Genomic DNA, 24632 nt, shown 5'->3' with positions numbered 1-24632 from the left:
TAAAAATATCAAAAGGTTATGGATAATTAAAAAGCCACTATATTTTAAAATTAAAGAAGATATTAGTTATATAAATTGATTTTCAGTCTTAAGTACTGTAATAATTTGAATTCAAGAGCATAATATATATACGCATGAATAAACAGTGTTCAGTAAGTAAGGAAACGGGTTTCTATTGTTTTCATTGTTTGCAACAACTGATCTGTTTTCTTACTTACTGAATAACTCTGTATAATATCCATGGAAATAAAACCTTTTAGTTTTTATTCCAAGATTTGATATTAAAAATAGTCTAACCAATGTAGTAATAGCATATTAAAAAGTGTTTGAGTATGATATTTCTAAAAGATCACTTATGAGTGGTCGTAACAATCATTAACATTGATAAAATGAGAGACTATTTAGTATTACATTTAAAACGTGTGGTTTCAAAAGAAAAAAATATTGAAATAAGTTTAACTTTATATTTTATGTCAATTAGTTTTATATAATATCCATGAAAATCAGTGTATCTCATTATAAGGTATATTAAAATAAATTGAATATATTAAATTTTTGTGCTCCAGTTGCTATTTTGAATCCTCCCCTATGGGCAGATTTTCAAAAAAATTATATTAAGTATAAAGGAAATATCTAAGGTTTTAATAAAAAAAAGAGTTATTATGATTTGTTCATTTTTCAATAAGTTATGGTAATTTTAAGAAAAAATAAAAATAATAAACCCAGCACAGGGGGGTCACGGAACAGTGGTGACGTGGCATAGTTAGATCAAGTATAATGATATCTGACAGTGATAAAATTACTATCAAAAAACGCTTCGATGCAAATCTTTAAATAGTGTTTAATTTTAAAAAATTGGTGGATTATTTCAAAAGCTTCATGATTTGATATTTCCTTATTAATATCTTGATTAAGATAAAGTATGTCGAATGAAAAAGGCATGTAAATATTATTTCTTATAAAAAAATTTTATTGATCCATACACTTTTCAATAAGATATAGCATTATAAAGTTAAAAATGTAAAAAATAAAATCCAGAATTTTCACACAAAAATATTATTTGGTAGCTATTTTCATCGTAAAGACAAAATAAAGTCCGAATTTTTTTTTCCATAATAAAGTATATTACATTAGCTTTAATTTAAGATATATATAAAAGTGTTAAACTTTCCGGAACACTTTCATAAGTTAAGTTTAAAAAGTTAATTTTTCGTGAAAAAGTTGTGTTTTTAAACCCTTCTTATGGGCAGATAAAGGGTCAAATTTATAAAAAAAATATACCAGATGATAGGCAAAGACATGATGCATCTATGAAAAAAAAAATATATATATTTATTTGTTCATTTTTGAAAAAGTTATGGCAGTTTTAAGAAAAAAAATTGAAAAAATTTCGAAAATTAACGATTTTTAAATTTGTAATTTTTTTGAGGTTTCCCCCATTTACGGGGAACGAAGGAAATTTTTTGAATTTTTGAAGATAATGTCTTGGACTAGATACGTTTTGTGATCTTTTGATGTATCGTTGAAAGAAATCGGTTTGGTGAGACCTGAGATAAAGTGGTAACAGACACAAAAAAAAAAAAAAAACACATCATAGTAAAACCAAAACTTTTTTAGCTTCGCATCGAAGCTAAAAAATGTCGAAGATTACCGATTTTAAAAATCGTAATTTTTTGGGGGATTTTCTCTATTTACGGGAAACAAAGGGGAAAAGTTTTAATTTTTGAGAGTAATATTTTCAACTAGATAGGAATATGGATCTTTTGGCGTATTGTTGAGAAAAATCAGTCCAGTGATAGCTGAGAAAAAGTAATGACAGACACAAAAAAAAAAAAATAAACACATCATGATAAAATTAATACCTTCTCACAGCTTTGCATCGCAGCTAAAACATTTTTTGGTGTGGTAATTATAGTGAATTTTTTTCTAACACAGTGTTCTGTAAACCTCTTAGTCCTTTATTTATTATAATTATTTTGACATATAAAATTCTTGCATTATGATAGTTTAAGTTGAACAATCTTCTGACATTCATTATTCTTGTGAACTCCACTTGGTCAAGTCCTAGCCCGGACTGTTGTTTCGTCTATGTCAATCATTTTAGTTAAGTATAATAGAATGAAGCAATCAACTGATTTATTTAATTATTGCAATGTACAGTAATCAAGTGCTTTCAAGTAGTTTTTATACTATTTATTATATTAAATTTTATAAAATATATTGATTATAAAATAAATATTACTGTATTACTTTGAATTGCTATTTAATTATTTACAATAAATATCGTAATTCTTATTTAATATCTTTATTCTTATACAATATATTTCTTTTAATACTAATAATATAAATTTATGTATAAATTGTGTCATCTATAAATTTCGATTATGTGTTATGATTTATTACAAATATTTATTTTTCGTAATAAAATTTAAAATTATTTATTTACATAGAATGTGATACTTTACAACAATAATTAATTATAACTATAGTTACTCCACTTAATAAACTTTCTAATATATAACTAAAACTTCGAATATGTCGAAGTCATACTTCATCACGTTTTAGCTAAAGAAAAATAGTAATGAAATGAAACTATTTATATAAATGAAGTGATTAATAATAATGGAATAAAAAATATATCGCACTGATTTTCTGTGTGTTTTCTAAAACTTCAAATAAGAGAGTTTATTTTAACTAGTATTATTTTGTTTTAACATACATACATGATTTTAATTTCTTTGATATTTTGTTTAACAATCCTTTAAATCTGTTTCAAAAGATATACGATTAATTTCCATTGCCATTAAGTTAATATTTTTAAAAGCGAGTTGAAAATAAAATAAAATTACGTGCCACTATGAAGTGTCTCTTTAATGGTGTTCGCTAAATAGGCAAGTATTTTCCACGTAAAGTACCCTAATATAATTGAATGTATATACTATATATTAAGGGCAAATTGAAAATTAGATTATTATTTTGTTTATTTTCTTTACTTATTTATTGTTACCAAAGCCTTATACTTTTTGCTAGTAATACCGCGATGTGTCACAATTTGTAAAATATGATTAGTTAAAAAAATAAAAATTCATTTTAGTCGATTTATCGTAAGATGTATTTACTCTCATGCTGAGTAAATAATAGTATATTTAAAACAAATATATATATATATATATATATATATATATATATTCACTGAATAAATGTTTTTTTTTATTTTAGTCTCAAGCCAAAGTTTATGTTTGGATTTATTTTCCATAAAAATTTATCTCTCCGTTTTTTCGTGATTATGATTTTAATTGTGTTATTTTAATATTTCTTTAGGAAATATTTTTAAATAAATTTACATTGAGATTTTTTTTAAAACAACATACGTGTGTATGTATTGTTTCTATCCATGTGCAACATGTGCATGCTTTTTTACGTTTATGTTTTACTCCGCGAAAGTTTGTCAATATTTTATTGGGCTTTTAATGTCATAAATAAAAGCTTAACTGCTATAAAAAGAGATACATTTTTCGGAGTACTTTTTTTACTGTTTTTGTAACTATACCAACAATGTCTGGAATGACGAAATAAAAACGTATACATTACTAGGACAGTGTGTAGTATTCAAAACAATATAATTATTGTTATTGTTTTACAAATATAACGAATGATATGATTTCATATCAATCGTTAATTGATCAAAGAAAATAAATTTAAACTTTGCTTACTAATTATAGAATATTTGTGAATTATAATAATTAGTAAAAAATATACTCACGGTGATTACATTATGTATATATTAGCATATATAGTGTCAATGAAATGTAATATTCTATTGGCGTTATACTGGGTAAATTTTGTAATCTGCTTACAGTATTGACACATTTTAAATAGACTATTATTTATCAATTGCTTTGAATTCTTGTACCACTTTGAGTAAATACACATTGTGAACTGACGTATTAATGACAGATTTCAATTAATTAACTGCGTTGTTTAATTAATCGGCGGTCAATTCATTGCTTGTTAATTCATCGCCAAAATTTAATACTCATATTGAATTTAATAATTATTATTAAAGGACTATCAGAACTACATGCTTTTATATGTGAAATAAAAAAATTATAGCCTTGATTCATAAATGACACTGTATACTACTCTACGAAAATATTCTTAATATGTTACGAACGAAGTTCATTTATTTTTTATTAATTAAAAATTTTTTAATATTAACTGAAATAAATGATAAAACTCTATATTGTATTAGCATTTATTTATAAAATGTACTGGTATATGAGAATTTGTATATGCTATATAGTTATATACTTTATAAACACAACATATAATTACGTTTTTGATTAATAATTGCACCTGTATTTATTTGCCTTTGAAATATTTAAATACTCTTGAATTACAACACACTACAGTTTTATAAAATTAATTAAATTTGTTAATAAATGTTTCACATGAACTCATCAACAATAAAACACAGTTAATCCAAGTTTTTGTTTCCTAACATCAATTCAGAAATATGCACAAAACTTTGTGAGAAATAGGGCACAAGGCATGTTGAGTATTTGTTTTAATAGACACATTTTACATAACATACTAAATTAACCTATGTAATAATATTTCAATGTTTTTTTATACTTTATTGAAAATTGCAAGTTTTTAGTAGAAACTTAAATAAATTACTAGAGACCTTGTTTATTAAAAACTGTAATTTTTTCAGGTTCTATTAGTAACATAGATGACACTCAATACTCTCATTGTAACAAATCACAAGTGAAAAAAGTAATATCGGGTGTTGTTGGTGCGGCTTCAAGTGTCACGTCTGTTCAAGTAGCAAATTTACTTCGTCTTTTTAAAATACCACAGGTAACAATTAAACAAGAATTTAAGGAAAGCTTTAGATAAAATTTTATCATATTTTTATGCATCATTAAAAATAAGCTAAGGTTTTACACTTTATATGAGTATTAAAATAAATTAATTGAGTGATTATTAATACATTATTTTAAAGAAAATGCCAATTTTTATTCTTGAATTACCACTTTACTCTATTTCTTAATAGTTAATTAAATAATTTTCAAACCTTATAGTATTGTAAGGGTACAGTTTTTTTTTACCAGCTGAAAGTAACGATCTCAAGCCAACTTGTGTATAGAATTTCAAAATTTTTAAAGAAATCGCAATTAAAGGAATTTAAATTTGTCTTGATAAGATTATAAATTATGACTAACCAAGAGGAGGGTGCGAGGGGAACATTAGCTACCCCCAACAAATTAGAACGCATTTCTTAATTTGGTTGTACAAATATTGATATAAACAATGTTCTAATTTTTTTTAATTTTATTGATGTCAAAATTATAATTTTTAAAAAAATAGCAAAATAAATTTATATTTTGACGTATCATCATAGACGTCAAAATGTATTTATATGTGTATGCAGATAACGATAATGACTGTAATCTTTGTTTTCATTGAACGCACTTATATTAACCATATAAATGTATGAGATCTGGAGGATTATCATACCTTTTTTAGCATCTCTATAATATAGATTTAGTTGTACCTATGATTATGATACTACAAAATGATGAGATCTGAGAGGATTACATATATGTATTTAAGAATTTTTAAGAGTATTGACAAATAAATTAACTCATAAGTGTAATATAGACCCAAATCGCAACATTGCCATTTCTCTTTGATAATAATAATTGAAAATTCAGTTGGATTCGCATCAAAGTGTTATTGTATATTTTCTTTTTGATAGCATGCGTAAATTCTTGATTGTTATGAGTAAGACTTAAATAGCTGTTAAATTTTCTGACAATGTTAAACTGAACTTTAAAGTAGACAATGTTTATGACACAACTTTCTAAATAACGCTTAAGAATGCTCATTAATTAAGCGCTAGAAGATTTATTTTTTTTTGTCGAAAGAAGTTTGTAGTCAAAGAAAATAACAATAAAAACACCGAAAAGTGAATTCATAACTATTTTAAAGAAAATTAAATTTAATATGAAAATTTATAAAATAGTTTTGTTTTATTTAAAAAATGTAGTCTGGGTTATTATTTATTTATATACAAACTTTTTAATAATTATTACAGAAATTTTCATATACAGAGTTAGTTAAATATGTATGTTTCCATTTAAAAATATAAAGTTGACACCCCTATAAGACAAAAGGCATGAACATAAAAAATATTTTATAACAGATAAATGGAGATACATATGCAATTAATAAAAGTGAAAAAAAAGTTCATAAAGTATTTTAAGAAAAATTGAGACGCTAGTGTTAAAAAAATTATTTTGTATGCAGTATTATAGTAAAGATACTATTGACCATCACCAAGACCAATGCTGTTTTATTAATATTTTTTCGATTAATGTATGATAACTAAAACCTTATTTTTATGAAAAAATAGACACTTTCATGTAAAATAAAATGCTTAACATCATAAATATTGCAACACATGATAAATCCGATTCGTTTTGAATACATATTTTTAATAGTATTTTTGATATGTCGTATTACGATGATATTAAGGTATTTATGGTTATTTTTGGGTATTCCCTCTTAACATAATACAAAGTCTACATGAAAGAGCGACACTGCATGTCAAGATGACTATAGAAACGACATCATAAATTTTATTTATCGTTGTTTGTTTAAAATATAAGAGCCATACTTTAATAAGAAAACATGTGTTTACACTTTTAACTGTATGTGCTGGTAGTATAGCTAGCACATCATTATAGTATTACATTTTTTCACCTGATCATAATAGATCAAACTTCAAAGTATTAAAAAAATTTTCTTATTCAAAAGTATGAAAAAACTTTGAGTATAAATTGTGCACAGTAGTATTATAATGATTTGATACATTGTTCAAATAGTTAACATATTTTTTATACGTGGTGTAAATATTTATGTAAAAATAGCTTAGCAAAATAACTAAAATTGTTAGTTTTAAGATACTTTTATTACCATTACGAACAACTTAAAAATTGAAATACGATAGATTTTAAGTTAAACATTAGTGAGGAAAATATTTTAATTTAAATATGTTAATGTAATTTAATAGTAATATAGAAGTGAGTAAAAATTACAATGAAATGAACTCATCAGTCTTTAGTTTTATTCACAAAAAACTATTAAGATAATATTGATAAAATGGAAGTGCTTGGTGCGTCAAACAAATAAGTCCAACTTTTTCAAAAAATAACTTTTCATTAATTTTAAATAAATATAATTTTTCTGCGTAATTTAGTATTAAAACGAGTCTATATTCCTATTATTCGTGAAGATATATAATTTAGAAAAAACATTTTACCATTACTTTTATGAAAAAACGTTGATAAAATTTCTTTTCCTAAAAAATTAAAAAAATTGACTTATCTGGTTGTTACATTAAGCTATTTAATTATTGTTTTGTATATAATAAAATCGCATAAAAAGTTATTGATATTTAATCGATTGGCAATCTTTATTTTTTTGATATTGATTACTTTTTATTTACTTTCGTTGTGTATTATCATTAAATTCTCATCATACATAATATTTCACCATCTATCAAGTAACATCTGTTTTCTACAGTATGGGTTTTATACGCCACGGGTGAATTATTTGCCTAGTTATCTTGAGCTTGGCTTGTCAATTCTGTAATTACACATGAGTTATAAAAAACATAAAAAAAAATATTGTTGAAATTCTATAAATAAGACTTTATTTATTTTAAGTTGCAATTTTGAAAACACAAATTCTTATCAACTCAGTTCTTGTCAAGAAAATAGTGCATATTTTTTATTAAAAATGTTACACTGTGTTCGAAGTAAAATAAATATAACAACTCAAAAACTAATTTAAACTTATTTAATATTTACGCTATTTTAAAATATTTACCAGAGTTGCTTTTTCAATAAATAATCGAATTAAGTATACAAATTTATTTAGTATTACTTTTTAGTAATTTTTTCTGTAAATAAATTTTAAATCGCAAAATCTTCAGATTCACTGAAACGTCGTTAGCATATTTGATGGAGAAATAACGTTTCTTTTTGACTATGTTATTAAAATGATATTTTAATTTTGCAAACGAAGATTTAGTATAGTTTTTAAATTCACATTTAACAAAAAAATTAAATAAGTAAAATATTAACGAAAACGGTATCAAGTACATCTATAGTTATAATAGTGTAAGACATTGTTAAAGACAAATAAAATTGTCACAACTCATTTCATATAAATTTAAATAGTCTTACACTGCTTGATTTTGCAATTATCTCGAAATTAAATATCAAAAAAATACGAAAGTAATTAATCAACATGGTTGTAAACCAGTCATCATTAATGAATTATATAATTACGTTTTATTAAGAATATAAATTGTTATGTTTCAATAAGTACATGATACAATTTAATTACTGCTATGTTTTTAAATTTTTAATAGCCTTTTTATATAATATTTCTTGAATAAATAATTTTACCACTGAAAAATTATATTTTTAAGACCTTTTGAATGGTGGTTTCACGTTGTTTTATAGTTACCTAATAATAATTACATAAAAGTAGGCCATGTCAACTTTTTGAAACGAATAACACTGCATGTATTTACGATTATTAACACAATGTATCCATTTTTTCATTGAATTGTGTGATATAATTGAAAAAAGAAAATTTTAAAATCGCCAGCATAGATACGGCCAGATCATTTTCATAGGTTATATTCAAGGGTTTTTAGTTCTTATTCCTCTCCGTACTCCGCATTACACTTAAAAAAATATATTTATTGTTATATAAAATATTTTTTAAAGCGGGAAATATATTTACTTTATACAAACCCTTCTCTCGATTTTTATTACATTTTAAATATTTCTATATATTACACAAACTAAATAATTGACTTGCCAATAGAGTTTTATATATTAAGTACTACTTTTAGAAACGCCTGTTCTATCTAGTAACAATAAGACTCTCTTATTTTTGCCATTTTCACTATGAATTTACATTTTTTATATGAAAATACTTACCATACGATTATTAAGTGATTCATACACAACAATTTTGTATATTCTACGATATTAAACTTGACACCACATTGTATGACTTTTAATAATACTAAGAAAATTTGGAAATTTTCATATAATAGTATTACATTTTTATTTATTTGCTTTTAAAATTACATTTCTACAGCATTTTTTTTTCAAAAACTGTAATATTAATATTTAATATTTAGTAGATGTCGAAAACTCACATATACAAGTACAATACTTACTTCATACTTAAAGCATAAGCATTATTAATGTATGATGAGTTTTATTTATAGTATTGCGTTGAATTCTATTTGATATTTTACTCTAAAATGACAAATACTCGTATAATCTTGAGATTTAAAATTTTAATTTTTCATGGTTTTCTATAGAAAATTTTTAATTTCTAAATTCAAAAAGAACGAACCCTCCAAAGATATTACTAAATTATTATTTTTTTAAAATATACTATACAGAGTAAATCACGATTACATAACAATTCCAATTAATTTTGATCCAATAATCATTTCATAGACTACTGTTCTCTTAATTTACGTTCAAAGTATAACATTTTTTTATAATTAATCATTAATAAAAAATGAAATAATAATCAATTTTTATTTTTATTTTCAATAATTTGAATTAGCCTTTTTTTTACAAATCATTTTGATGAATGATGATAATTGTTTAAATCCTTCTATTTCCCAAACATGCTACAGAGGGTGGTAGGTCTTCTTTGACATGTTAGGGAGTCAAAGATGGTTCTTGGCTATGCCAATAATAACATAATTATTTAGTGTTCATGTAGTGCGGGTGGGTACAGACCTTACTAGTATAGTGTTAGTGTATAAATCTCAAGCATTATTACTCACTGTAGATATAGTGTACATACATTTTATAATGAGCATTTTAATATATTTGAATGTATGTATCTTGATAGGTATTGTCCTAAAATTTGAATTGACCCATCAAAACTTATTGTAAGAAAATGGATAAAAAATGGCTATTTTAAAATCTTAAAAAAATAAAAAAATTTTTATTATTAAGAAAAAAAAAAAAGATTCGAATGTGTAAAAGAAAATAATTATTTACAAAATAAATTTTAACGAAATGTTAATTGAATTAATAGCTATTAGATTTTTTATATCATTGTTTCTCGCCTTTTATATAAATATTTATGAATAAGAATTTCGATGAAAGTATAACATTATATATTTTCATCCAAATTCTCCATAACTTTTGAATAACAAATTATATTACACTAATTAAAATTTAGAGCTAGTAAAACTCAATATATTTCTCTAATAACAAGTTCTAGGCAAAAGTTCACATTTCTGTTTGTTTTAATTATTGGTTATGACAGATAATGTTTATGAATTATTATTCTTAATAAACTACTGGCTAATTCATTCGAACTATATGAATTACGGATTATATGATTTCTGAGGATAAGTTTTGAATTGTTTAAGTTTAGTACTTCTGTGCTTAATTATATTTAATAGCACAAAGTTTCTAGTTTAGGTTAAATTGAAATATTTAACTAAAATTTTTTAAAAAAGGCGTGTTCTAAAATTAATTGTAAAAACTTTAAACTGGTAATTGAAAAAAATATTTTAAATCTGTTCTTAAAAAAATTTTAAATTGTATCATTAAATATCAGGGCAAGTAGATTTTTATAATTATTTAAAATCATTTAAATGTTACATAAAAATTAAACTCATCGTATTAAGAGATGAATTAAATTTTTATGTGACACTAAATTCAAAGCTTATTCTAGTTGTTAGTTTTGTTACTTATATGTATATCATCCTGGCTTTGTATTTAACTTTGACCTTAACAAAAAAATAAAACTTCATTTTTTTTTAAATCACAGTATTTGCTCATAATTATAAAAAAATTTAAATTTAAAATTGAATCAGATAAGAGGAATCCATTTTTACAGATGATCTAATCGTAACAACATATCATAAATTTTAAAAGGGACACTTAATGACTTGAGAGGAGTGATATTATTTTAAACTTAGACTTCGTAAATAAGAGATGATTATTATGACTAAAATGTGTTTAAATGTTTTCACGTATTGACAGGTGAATAATTTTAACGTATTTTACTGAAAAAATGTCACATCTGTTTTTTGTTTATTTTGTATTTAATTATTGAAAACATTAAAGTAATCCTTAATCATTTATGATTATAATACAACATCATGATATAATTAGTAGTTGTAGACAATGTAATGAATCATATCTAAACAATGACATTGTATTAATAGTTCTATTACCTGATAAGTAGTGCATAAATATTGATTAATTTAAAAATAACTTATGTTGAACTTATAAAATATATAGGTTATTATTGTTACTCAGTAACATCATCATGATCTCTTTGGTAAAATAATAGGATATAAAGTTTTGTTTTAAATGTTGAAATTAATGAATAAAATGTAAATTTTATATCGTTTTAAGTGAGATTTTAACATTTTACTTTGCTTAACGTAATTGTTTTAAACATAATCAAAATATCTTTCCAATAAATAGCTTCATTTATTTAAATGAGAAATTTGTTTAAATAATCCAAATATTCAATCTAATCGTAGTTTAATTTTAAGTATATCTTTGAAGTTATAAAATGTACATAATTAAGTGTGCTATTTTTAAACAAGTCTTAAAAAATAAATTTTGATTCATGAATTTCAAAAAAATTGTTCGTGGGCTTTAAAACAACGTATGTTTTATATTAAAATAATATATTTTATTTTTAAATGAATAGCATTGTCGAGATTGAAAACTTTCTAGAAGAACCGTAGTAAGTTGAGATAATTTATTTTTCGTATTTTTAATTTAAATATTTTACCGAATATATGCCAAATAAATAAAACCCTTTATAAATCTTAGAATTTCATGCATATTTTTAATAACGCATATGAGTTGTCAACGGAAGAGTTTTGATCATATTAAAGTATTCGTAATAACTTATAAGACATAACCATTGTGTCGGGACTAAATCACGTTTAAAAACATTTTTAGTAATTTAAAAAAAAAAAATATTTTTCTTAGGTTGTGGATACTGGTGTTCAAACTTTATTTGGCTTATATTAGTTAATAAGTTTATGAGTCAAAATTAATTTTTATAAAATCATAAAATATACATTATTAAAAAGAATATAGAAACTAATGTGTAAAATTATTTAATGGCATATTTTATTTTTCATCACTGATCATAGAAATAACTTATTAATTTAGTAATGTATAAGTTAATTTTTAAAAATTATAAATATACTGAAAAATGTTCTTAATGCAATACTATATAGACAAGGATATATTAACATACTATCCCCATTTTTCATTGAATAATATGTTTTTTTATATAAAATTATAGTTTATAACTTGATTTATTTTTATAAACTATTTAATCCATTGTAAATTTAAAGTTTATTGTAAAAAATCATTTTATCCTTNTTTATATAAAATTATAGTTTATAACTTGATTTATTTTTATAAACTATTTAATCCATTGTAAATTTAAAGTTTATTGTAAAAAAATTATTCCTAAGGGTATCTTTTGAAAGTTAATTGGGAGCCCATTGTTATTATTTTTAATATTAAATGGAGAATGACTAAAATAAAATTTTGACTGATTTTGCGTTAATTTTTTGAGTTATTAGAAGATTTAAAGAAGGTGAGGAGCGGGATAATTTTTAACGCCTTCAATTTTAACGCATATACGCAAGACGTATTCTATCGTCTTTAACTAAAAATTATATCAATTCAAAAATTAATGATACAAAACTGGTCTTCGATCAGTCAAAATTTTATTTAAACTATTCTCTATTTAACAGTATAAAAATTTACCTCTAAAATCTACCCTTAGGATTAATATTTTTTATAATAAACTTTACATTTACAATCTAACAAAAAGAGATGATAGTACGCTTAATAAATTACTCTGTGTATTGAGGATAGTTGGATAATACTGCAATTTTGATAATTCCGAACATCAGCATATCTCAAAAACTATACATAAGTTATGCCATTTAGTATTTATATATTGACATAGCGTCAAATCGTTGACGGAGGAACATTGCTTCCTAAAGAGACAATGTTCTTTTTTACATGAGAACAAAAAAAACTTTTATTGCCTGCTAAATGTTTTTTTACTCATTCCTTATAATTTTTTCGGAAATATTCAATAAAAGATATGCCATACTGTATTTACGTTGTAACACAATGAATCCATACATCTTTTATGCTAAAATTCAGCACACAAAGAGCGGTATTATTACAGTGTGAAATTGAAAAATATAAAAAATGTCATTTTATTTTGAATATTTAGTCAACGCTCCTCCCCAAAACGTAGAAAAACGACTTTGAAATTTTTAATTAGCTTAATACATAGTATTTTTATCTTCTAATATTTCTAAAAATAAAAAGCACTCAAAGTTTCTTATTTTCAAGCACTAGGTATATAAATTCAAAGTTGTAATCTTATTAATATTATGATTAATAAGATACTATTTTAGAATTATAGAACGCCCTCATTTATAAATGAAGATTTGTTTTTTAGCTTTGATGCGAAGCTGAGAAGGTATTAATTTTACTATGATGTGTTTTATTTTTTTTTTTTTGTGTCTGTTACCACTTTTTCATAGATCTCACCAAACCGATTTCTTTCGACTATACGTCAAAAGATCACAAAACGTATTTAGTCCAAGACATTATCCTCAAAAATTCAAAAAATTTCCCTCGTTCCCCGTAAATGGGGGAAACCTCAAAAAAATTACAAATTTAAAAATCGTTAATTTTCGAAATTTTTTCAATTTTTTTTCTTAAAACTGCCATAACTTTTTCAAAAATGAATAAATAAATATATATATATTTTTTCATAGATGCATCATGTCTTTGCCTATCATTTGGTATATTTTTTTTATAAATTTGACCCTTTATCTGCCCACAAGAAGGGTTTAAAAATACAACTTTTTCACGAAAAATTAACTTTTTAAACTTAACTTATGAAAGTGTTCCGGAAAGTCTAACACTTTTATATATATCTTAAATTAAAGCTAATGTAATATACTTTATTATGGAAAAAAAAATTCGGACTTTATTTTGTCTTTACGGTGAAAATGGCTACCGAATACTATTTTTGTGTGAAAATTCTGGATTTTATTTTTTACATTTTTAACTTTATAATGCTATAACTTATTAAAAAGTGTATGGATCAATACAATTTTTTTATGAGAAATAATATTTACATCCCTTTTTTATTCGACATACTTTATCTTAATCAAGATATTAATAAGGAAATAGCAAAGCATGTAGCTTTTGGAATAATCCGTCAATTTTTTAAAATTAAACACTATCAAAAGATTTGCATCGAAGCGTTTTTTTAATAGTGGTTTTAATCACTGTCAGATATCATTATACTTGATCTAACTATGCCACGTCACCACTGTGTCGCGACCTCACTGTGCTGTTTTTTTTTTTTATGGCTTTCATTTATTTTCTTAGCTCTCACTTGACCAACTTATTTTAACGATACGTCAAATGATCACAACTAATATCTAGTTAATGATATTACCCTCAAAAATTGAAAAAATTTCCACTTTATCAATGAAAAATTTAATTAGCTCATATTCTCCATAATATGGAGAATGGATAATTGTCTATATTATAGACAATTAAAATCATTAATTTTTAATGTTTTTAAAGTTATTATTGTCCAATTAGGTCTAATATGATAATAGATTACATTTACATAATTAAATAATTTTACTTTGTAATATATTAATTTTTTAACTTTATTTATCTGTTACTAACAGTCTATAATATTCCAATTTTTTTGGTATCATGTTGCTATATAAATCACAAATCTAAAAAAAAAATTATTTTTATTTTCACCTGAATTTAACAAAATTTTTGTTGACAATTATAATCAATTTTATAATACACTCAATCGAGTAGATTTTTTTAACAACATTTTGATTGGTTTTTTTAGTTAAAGTAAATCATTAAAATTAATTATTTTCTGAATATTTCAATTTTAGAATATTTTTAAACACCAAAAATTACTCAGAAATGATTACTGTGATTTCTATTTAAGTGATCTATTACAATAATGAGCTTTTCTGATAAATGTACAGTAAATAGTAATTATATAATTTCCTGACTGCATATTAATCTTAACAATACTATTTTTTTATTCTCATAAAATTATCTTTTTAATAATGTAAATTTCAAACTTGAAGTTGAGCTAAAAGCTTAGAGTAACAAATTCAACTTTTTTTTTATTATAAACTTTCAAAAAATAAACTTTAAAATACCAAAAACATAGGTTAAAATGGTATTTCGCACTGATTATTTTTAAAATTTTAAAAATCAAAATCTGTAATAATTTAATAACAATTTTTTTGTGTTTTTAATTATTTTATTATCGTAATAAAGAATTTCAAAAGAAATATTGATAATTTCTATGAAACTCTAGGTGTTTAAATAGATGATACAATTGAAATATTCACAACTATTTACCTTATAGTTATATCCTATAATTTTTAACTAATTAGTAATATCAAAAATTATTGGTGATAGAAAACATATAATTGCTGATTTGAAATTAGCACGAAAAATTGAATAATAAAAGTATTTTTTTGACTTTGATGAAAATTATAAATTATTCATAAATTATATTTATAAATCAACTAATAATTAGAAATAGGAATTAATTTTGCTTTTACAATAATCAACCAATTTCTTAAAATTAAAGACTATCTACAGATTTGCATCGAAGCGTTTTTTATGATAGTGATTTTAATCACTGTCAAATATCATCTATACTGGAGCCAATTATACCACGTCCCTACTGTGCTGGGTTTTTTTTCATATTCGAATAAAGTAGGAGGGTGAGATGGTTAAAATTCAAAATTTATTAATTAAGAGCCACCCTAAGCATTGTTTACTACCGAATTTAACCAAATTACAATAGGTACGATATTATTAAGTAAGGTTGACAATATCGTGTTTTCCCATTGTTTTTGTCATTTTTTAATAATTACTTTCTGTTCAATTTTCTGAATATTTTGCCATGCGCATACGTAGCCAACTTAAATTTCCTACTATTTATAAAATTTTTGTTTCTAATAATGAAATCTTATATTTATTGTTGGTCCCCAGTTCTTAGAGGCTCGGTCTTATCCAATTCCCCTAACTTAATTCATATTTAACCAAATAATTGTAAATGAAATGGTAGTGTCGTCGAGACTATCGAATACTTAGTAATTGAACTGCTTTAAAGTTTCTAACATAATAAAACTATTAATTCTGACAAAACACAAGCCTTAATAGTTTCTTTTTCAATTATTTTTATAATTTTATTGACAAAAAAGGGAAATCTAAAAGTAAACTTTTCAAGAATAATAAAAAGGCGTGGAAAAGGAAAACAATAGAAGTAGAGACCTTCTTTTGTATGGATTATTATTGGGTATAGACTGACTGCGATGAAAGAGGAGATGTTAAATTATTTTACCATTGGCAATGGTTATAATCCGGAAGATTGGTTTTTATATCCATTCAACTACCCTGTCGTCGTACTGCACTATGCATACCACTGTTGATTATTCACCGAAAGGATATTATTATGCACACCACGTTCAACAGAAAATTAACCTAGCAGCAGTAGAAGCTGTACATTCTAGACTTTGCTGGAAACAACGTAGACTTGTGGTAAAGCAATGACGTGGTTCATTGTAGAAAATTTTGTTCTTCAGTTTTCTATGTAAATGCATTGTGCAATTCAAATTTCAAAAACTAACTTTTTAAAAAATTGCAGCTAAATATCATTGTGAGAATTTCTATTGACTAGATGGTAAATTTTTAATTATCAGCGATAATATAAATTAAACGTGTTAATTGAATTTAGTGTATATTCATGATAGTCAGTGTAGAGATATTTCTGAATTTGTTAAACAAATTTTAATGAAATTTGAAATGAATCTATTTAATTGACCATAAAACTTTAGAGGAAACTTCTGAAATAGATAATTGTATTTATTTATCGACATAGTGTTTGATTATACACGCTTAACTAATTTTAAAAAAATGATTCGCAAAATAATATATAGAAAATAAATTTCTGTATAATATTGCTGTAAATAGTATGTAAATATTCATTCAATATGACTTTTGAATTTCGGATTAAATGTGTACATAAAGAAAGATATTTAAAATAAAATGTTAGAGGAAAAGCTAGACTTAATGGCCATTCATGTAAGAATTTAAAGTTCATTTAAAAATGCATAAAAATCCAAGTTAAAAACCGTTATATGATATAAGGATAATATGTTTTCTAATGTGAAAGTGTAGGTTACCTATCAATAAGCTCAAAAAAAAAAAAAAAAAAATGAGTATTTGACTTGTATTTGGTTGATGCTAGAATGTAATAATGTAAATTAAATTTTACAAAATCCCAACTTTTAAACAATTTATTTATGATAAAAAAAAAGTTTTTAATTATATTCAAGATGAAAAAAAATTAAAGAGTAAATTTGTTGTTCGTTGTTAATTTATAATACATAGAGTTTATCAAATAAATAATGATTATAGTCTACTATTTAGAGCATCAATTAATTAAAAGATTCTTGTTTCAAAATAATACTCCAACAATTAATTATGTAAATATTGATATAATTATTATAATGTTAAACAAAAAAAAACTAAAAATTAATTTTTATTTTGAATTATCCTTTATTATTTTATGTAAAATTATATTTTATTGAAAAGTAATCTGTGTTTGACTGTCCTTCGTATAATTTAATCGTTCATAAAGAATTCATTTTTCGGTTTTTTCTTTTTTAAACTCGAAAATAATATTGGATGATACTAACGAACACGTTGTTTCTGTATAGTCGAATTATTTACCATAACAATACAATACCATTAATATTGAGGGTCGTGATAATATTTTCGCGCCCTTTTAGTGCTCGTAATCTATCTGCTGAGCGTTAAAAAGAAAAAAAATACGCTGACGAAACACCAAATGTTGATCCTTCGATTGTCTTTCGTATACTGTTGAAAACCAAGAATAGCTCAAATATTTGAAGATTTCAATGGTCATGTGGGAGTAAAATAATAAGCTATAATAATGTGCTCTAAGAAAGTTAATGGTCGATTTGAGGGTCCTTAGGGACTTCATAAAGCCACAACAGTAATAACAGTATTTCTTTATTTTATTATAATAATACACTTAAAAAAATGAATATTACAAAATAAGAAGAAAAAACCTCTGAGGATTTTTCACGAGTATAAATATAATCTATACATAACTGATTGAAGTAATATGTTTCGTTAATAATTTCAGATGAGAGAAGTATGATGAGTTATTTAATAATAACTATTTTTGTACACATAGATTAACTAAACACTATTTTAAGGACTTATAACGAATTTAATATGTTGGACTGAAGTTTGAGCGTATCTATGATTGAAGTTTAAGTCTTCCCAATGACGACAGTAAATATATGGGGAAGATATATAAGTTTTCTTTTTTGGAAGTGGAGATTTCAGTCCCTTTAATAAGAAGTGGGTTGAAAATATTTGTATTTGTTAGATGACATTTTATTAAATTTTGATATCAGTTTTTCATATCTTTTATAAGTTAAAATAAATTATAAGTGTTAAAACAAAAAGTAATGAGTGAAAATAGGCCATCGAGGATCGTTGAACAAAGTACATGTAGGTAGACATCACGGTGGGTTTTTTGGAATTAATTCATCATTAACTACTGTTAAGACAAAATCATTATTGCAATGATAAAATATTGGCGCAGTTAAAATAATAACTCGATGAAAAAAAATGATATCAAATAGACCTACAAATAAAGAGCTTTAATTCTACATATAGTCTGTATATAGAATTAACCAGTGACACACGGTCTTGCTATAATTAAATTGACTATTAGATGTACAATGAGAAGTTTCTAAAATTTATTTTTAATAGTTTTAACGCTATAAACTTTTAAAAATATCAAAAGGTTTTAGATAGTTAAAAAGTCACTATAATTTAAATTAAAGAAGATATTGATTATATAAATTGATTCTCAGTCTTAAGTACTATAATAATTTGAATTCAAGAAGCATAATATATACGTGTGAATAAACAGTATTCAGTAATTAAGGAAACGGATTTCTATTGTACTCATTGATTGTAACAATTTATCTATTTCCCTACTTACTGAACATTCTATATATAAATATTTAACCCTATTTAATATCTGTTAAATGAACATTTCTTTATTAAAACATTTAGTTACTTTTTCCTGAAAACTCAAAATTTAACTTTAAAATACAAAAACCATGACTAACCCATGTATTTTTTTAAAATTAATTTTTACAGGTGATTTTTAAAATTCTTAAAATTAATGTTGCTATTTGTAATATAATATATGAAAATGTTATTTGTTGTTAAATGTTATTTAAATTTTAATATGTTTATAATGTTACCATCATAACATGATTACGTATTATCAATTCATACAAAGTATAAAAGAAAATTTTCACAACAAAACATTTTCATTTTGAAAATTAAGGTTTTCCTAAATTGAATTTTGACTTTAATATCGTCGTTTGATTTTTAAAAAAAATTCAGTGTTATCAAAAGAGAAAATATTTAGTTGTCCCAATTTTAATTAAAAATGCGTTAAAATAGACATTATCTTTTTTTATCTTATATGCAAATATTAACCTCTAAATTTGAAAACTTAAACTCATTAGTATTTTACGAAATTAAATATTTACTTGAAGACAGTTAAGTGAGGTCTAAATAGAATTTTAAACTTTGTTATCACTTGCAAAGATAATTCAATCTTGTCAATAGAATTTCCAAAATTTATACAGTAATATTTTGCACACGTGCTTTGTATTACACGTGATAAATAAAAATTGGATGTATTTGTTAAATTTTTAAATTTATGATCTTTTATAGTATTTAGTTATAATTTTAACATATATTATAGGATTCATACAATGTCGAATATTTTAGGAAAAATTGCTGGTTGGGTTTGGTTACGATTTGTGAGCTTTAAGTCCTCCGATTTTTTTTTTTGAATACTAGAGAATGCAATTAAATTATATAATTGATATAGAATTCAAATGTTTATATAAAGTGTAGATATTTTTCTTGTAAATATAGCTTATGTAGAAAAAATTGTCTTTGTTCTTAATTTAAGAGAATGTTGACAATAAACATAATTTATTTTCCCTGATGTTTTTTTCATTTATTTTTATTTGGATAATTCTTAAGTTACCTGCATAAAATAATAATAATAATTTATGCAAATTATTCAGTTGTAAACACAATTATTTAAAGTGAACGAGTATAATTTATCCCTAAATTTTTAATCTTCTTATGTATTTAAAAATATTATTTTAATCAAGATTTATGTAATAAAACCTTCTGGGGAAGTTTTAAAGAAAATTAATGTTACGATTTATAAAATGATGATTTATTATCAAACATAATTTAGGTTTCTAATTACCTAAGAGAACAATGCAAATATTTTTAAAACTCAACAAATAGCACAACAAAATACTCTAGAGCCTATTGTTTTAATAATAATACATCATAATTATATAATAAATGTATTTAATGAGCATACTATTTTGCCCTGTAGTTATATTATTATATACATTATTATGTACATTTAATCCACGACTTAAGTTTTCTTTTAGTAGTATCAATAGTATACCCTTGTACAGCGCACAGATAGTTTATTATTAATAAACGCATAAATAGAATTTTGTGTTTAGTACATTTTTTAATATCTTTTAGTTATAAAAAATACACCCAAACATATTATTATAATAATTATTTGAGGGCTATAATAAAGATGATGCCCAAAAATTGCATAATATATTTTCTAATGTTACAATAATGAGGAAACGACATATTATTTAAAAATATTTACTTGTTATTAAAGTTTTATAATAAATTTTTGTTGAAATATTAAGTGCATATTTAAAAATAATTTTTAACTAAAGTTGATTTATTTACCATTTCAAAATTTTTTTAAACATAAATGTAATTTCATTTACTTAATTTTAAATCATGGATTTATGATTTTTAATTAAAATATTTATATTTTATAGATTATCAAATAAACACGGCTGATAATTCTTCAATTTTATAAATAATTTAGTGCTATGAATTACAAACACAAGTCTTGAATCTTTTTAACTTATTAATTACATAGAACAACATTCATTTTTCTATCTACCATATTTAGGTAAATTTTCTATGAATTTCGACGCTGGTTACAAATTAGTTTCAAATTTTTTTCATCAAATTTAGTTTTTGAAATAATTAATAATTAAAAAAATAAACCATTATAAAATACTAAAAAATAATTAAAATTTTTTTATAATTTAACTAATATAATTTTATGAAACTAAAAAAAAGAATTTTGGTACTAATCGGACAAGTTTTGTTGTTTTTATAGATCTTTTAATTTAAATTTGATGGTCATTTTTCAGTAAAAGAAATTGAAAATTCGGAAGTTATTGACATATTTAAAGTAATGATTTGATCTAAAGTGCGAATATTTTTTTTTGACTATATTAATAGAAAACAATGTCAGTTAATATATATAGACATTTCTTAACAGTACTGCTCCTTCTGCTTAGGTAGAAACGTTTTAATAACTTCCTAATTACTGGTCCAAAAGTTGTTATCCATCAGTCTATTTCTTAATTCTATTATTTTATAATTATAAGTTAGATAAATATGAATGTTGCTATTTAAATACATAAAGTTGATATCCTTATAAAATATCAGTGATGAGCTAAAAAATTTCTTTATAATTGATAAATCAAGAAATATATGTAAATAATAAATTGAAAAAAAATATTTAAAATTTTTTTAGTAATTGTGTGGGATATGTAAGGAGGATATATCACCTTATGTAAATGTGAGTGTTTAATTTGTGATTACTTCTATTTATAGAAAAATATAACTTTTTGATTGGCTAAATAATAAACTTTTAACTATATTAATTTTTATTGTGTATTTATTTTGCACCTTAGTAATTCGGTTAATTACATTATTTACACTGGTCACATATAAGATTGCGATACTCACGAATACGTTTATTTAGTTAATTTCCATTTGTTTTATACATATATTGTCATATAAATTCACTGTACATAACACAATATTCATTATTTTTTTTTTCTTTTAAAAATCGTTTAAAAATATAAGATTTAATGCTAATATTGAGGCTATATCTATGCTATTTCAGGAGCATTAAAATTTCTGCTTAACATATATGCAATTTACTATGTTAATTTTACCATAAAGTTTTTCAACTTAATAAACTTATTAATTATTCATATGACATGTATAAAGTTACCAAGTTTTTAAAGGTTTTTGAAAAAGAACGGCTTAGAATAATTCAATTTGGAACTTCTTTAATTAATTTATGAATAAAATACGTTGGAATAATTTTACTTGCAATTGATATTACACGCTTAAAATAGTTAATTTGTTTGTAATTTTATTAAGATTGTTTACACAAAAGTCAGTAGTGAATTAGAGAATTCAACAAGGAATTTTAATAGTAGAAATTTTACAATTTATTCACAAAAATGTTTTGTCATTTGTAAAAGTATCCGATCCAAAAAGTGACTTAAAGAGATTCATTTCAAATAATTATAGATAAATCTTAATAGAATTTTGCTTGGGACTTTTTTTCAAGGCCTGGCCTAACCTAATAATCCACATAAATAAGCCCGGTTCGCATGATTGACCAGTTGACAAATTTTGGCTCGTTCCATGCCCGGGCATATCATTTTTTTTACTTATCTCGACTCAGCTCATCATAATTTAAATTGTATTATATATAATAATAATAATAAAACCAAATAAACTGTGGATGTTATGATAGTCAATAATAGAATGGTCGCAAGGTTTTATCGCTAAACATATAATTTCTTCATAACAAATATATGAGGTGGGTCACGGGATTAGAGATAAAAGTCATTGTTATTTCTATCTGTATAGATTCGATCCCCCTGACCCACTTATATTAATATACCTAAATTATATATTCCCCAATCGGGAAAAATGCTACCATTATCAATGTTGAACGCATACTGATACTTAGATCGAAAATACTCTCTTATATAACAATAGTTTAATAAGTGATGTTATTATATAGTCCATCGTCATATTTTGTCAATTTGCACAAGTTTAATAATGAATTTTACAGTAGTGCTAGATACCAATTATTCTTATTTTAAACATTTCTTATAATAATATATACTTATAGTAATTTATAACTGTAATTATTTTCGTTATTAATTAGTTTTATGGTTTTAATGAGATGTGATTATATGTCAATAAATGTTCAACCACAGGAGATATATCAACTTCTTGAATGATAATGTTTCTTAAATGTTCTTTAAATTTGACCTCTATGTTTTTTTTTGTTTGACTTACGTAACATTTAATACAATTTTCACATTGTATTTTATAAATGCCCGATCTCCCCCTTTTCTACTTTATTTTTAGGGTTGCTTAATTAATCTCTTAAATTATTACTCTTAGATGTTACTAAAGTAATACCAAAATTCATAAAAATTCTAGCTAGTCCATTCAAAATGCCCGGATAATATAAAATGGGCGACCTAATTACTATTTGTTTTCCCACGCTAATCAGTGTACAAGCTGCTCTGGTTTCTTCATTTCATTTTTGTGTTTGGACTAATTTTGAAATTGCGTTTTCGTCATACCCATTACATCTAGCTATTTCTATTATGCTCTCTAGTTCTTTATCAAAACCTATTAGAAAAAAATAATTTAAATGTTGTATTAAGATCTCCGTATTAAAATCTTTGTAATTACTACAAAAATATCATTTACATATCTGATCCAAATTTTTGGAAAACCGATATAAATGTTTTTTTAATTTATTTCGAACCTATTCATGAAAAGTTCTACTAAAAATGGTGATAGCGGATTTCCCAATGCTGTGCCCTCAATTCGTTCATAACATTTATTTTAGAACTAAAAAAAAATTTGTCCCATATATTACTTTGTTAAATTAACAAGCTCATTTATTTTATCCTATTCTATGTTTTGTTCCTTTAGTTAATATTTAATTATTATATTTATCGGAACACTCAGAAACAAGATTACTACGTCAAAAAAAATTAGCCTATCATTATTTTCAATTGTATGACAAGATAATTTTTGAACTAGTCCACTATTATACTCAAATTATTTTTATCGAGAAAGTTTTAATAGTGAAGTTATTTCGGTTAAATCATGAAAGGATGTTTTTATTATGGTACTTGTTCATAAATCAATTTGTCAAGTTAATTTGTACACTTTAAATTGAATTCAGGAAGAAGAAATTGTTTTATAGATACTTAAAAAGATCAGTTAGAAATTCCAAGAACGGCCAAAAGCCAAAAACAAACTAACTTTGTTAGTGGTATGATTGCGTTTAGTACAATAATCGCTCTCCTAAACGATTTCATACATTATTTCCACTTGAAAGTTAAGCATTTTTAAGAAAGCTGTCAATTCTAGTTTAGCTATTTTTTGGTGTGATTAGTGTCA

The 24632-nt window shown here is 23.6% G+C and overlaps 1 protein-coding gene across 1 annotated transcript in view; it reads left to right on the top strand.

Annotated features, from left to right (window-relative positions):
- LOC126906514 (metabotropic glutamate receptor 2) overlaps positions 1 to 24632 on the top strand; it is a 161839-nt gene that overhangs the window by 28964 nt on the left and 108243 nt on the right. Inside the window, exon 3 of the mRNA XM_050687060.1 lies at positions 4718 to 4863. Coding sequence (XP_050543017.1) covers positions 4718 to 4863 — 146 coding nt within the window. The remainder of the gene's footprint in view (positions 1 to 4717; positions 4864 to 24632) is intronic.

This window comes from Daktulosphaira vitifoliae, unplaced genomic scaffold (assembly GCF_025091365.1).
Source record: "Daktulosphaira vitifoliae isolate Bord-2020 unplaced genomic scaffold, ASM2509136v1 Scaffold_5, whole genome shotgun sequence".
In the NCBI taxonomy this organism is placed as follows: Eukaryota; Metazoa; Arthropoda; class Insecta; order Hemiptera; family Phylloxeridae; genus Daktulosphaira; species Daktulosphaira vitifoliae.
This window is presented reverse-complemented; position numbering and strand designations above follow the sequence as displayed.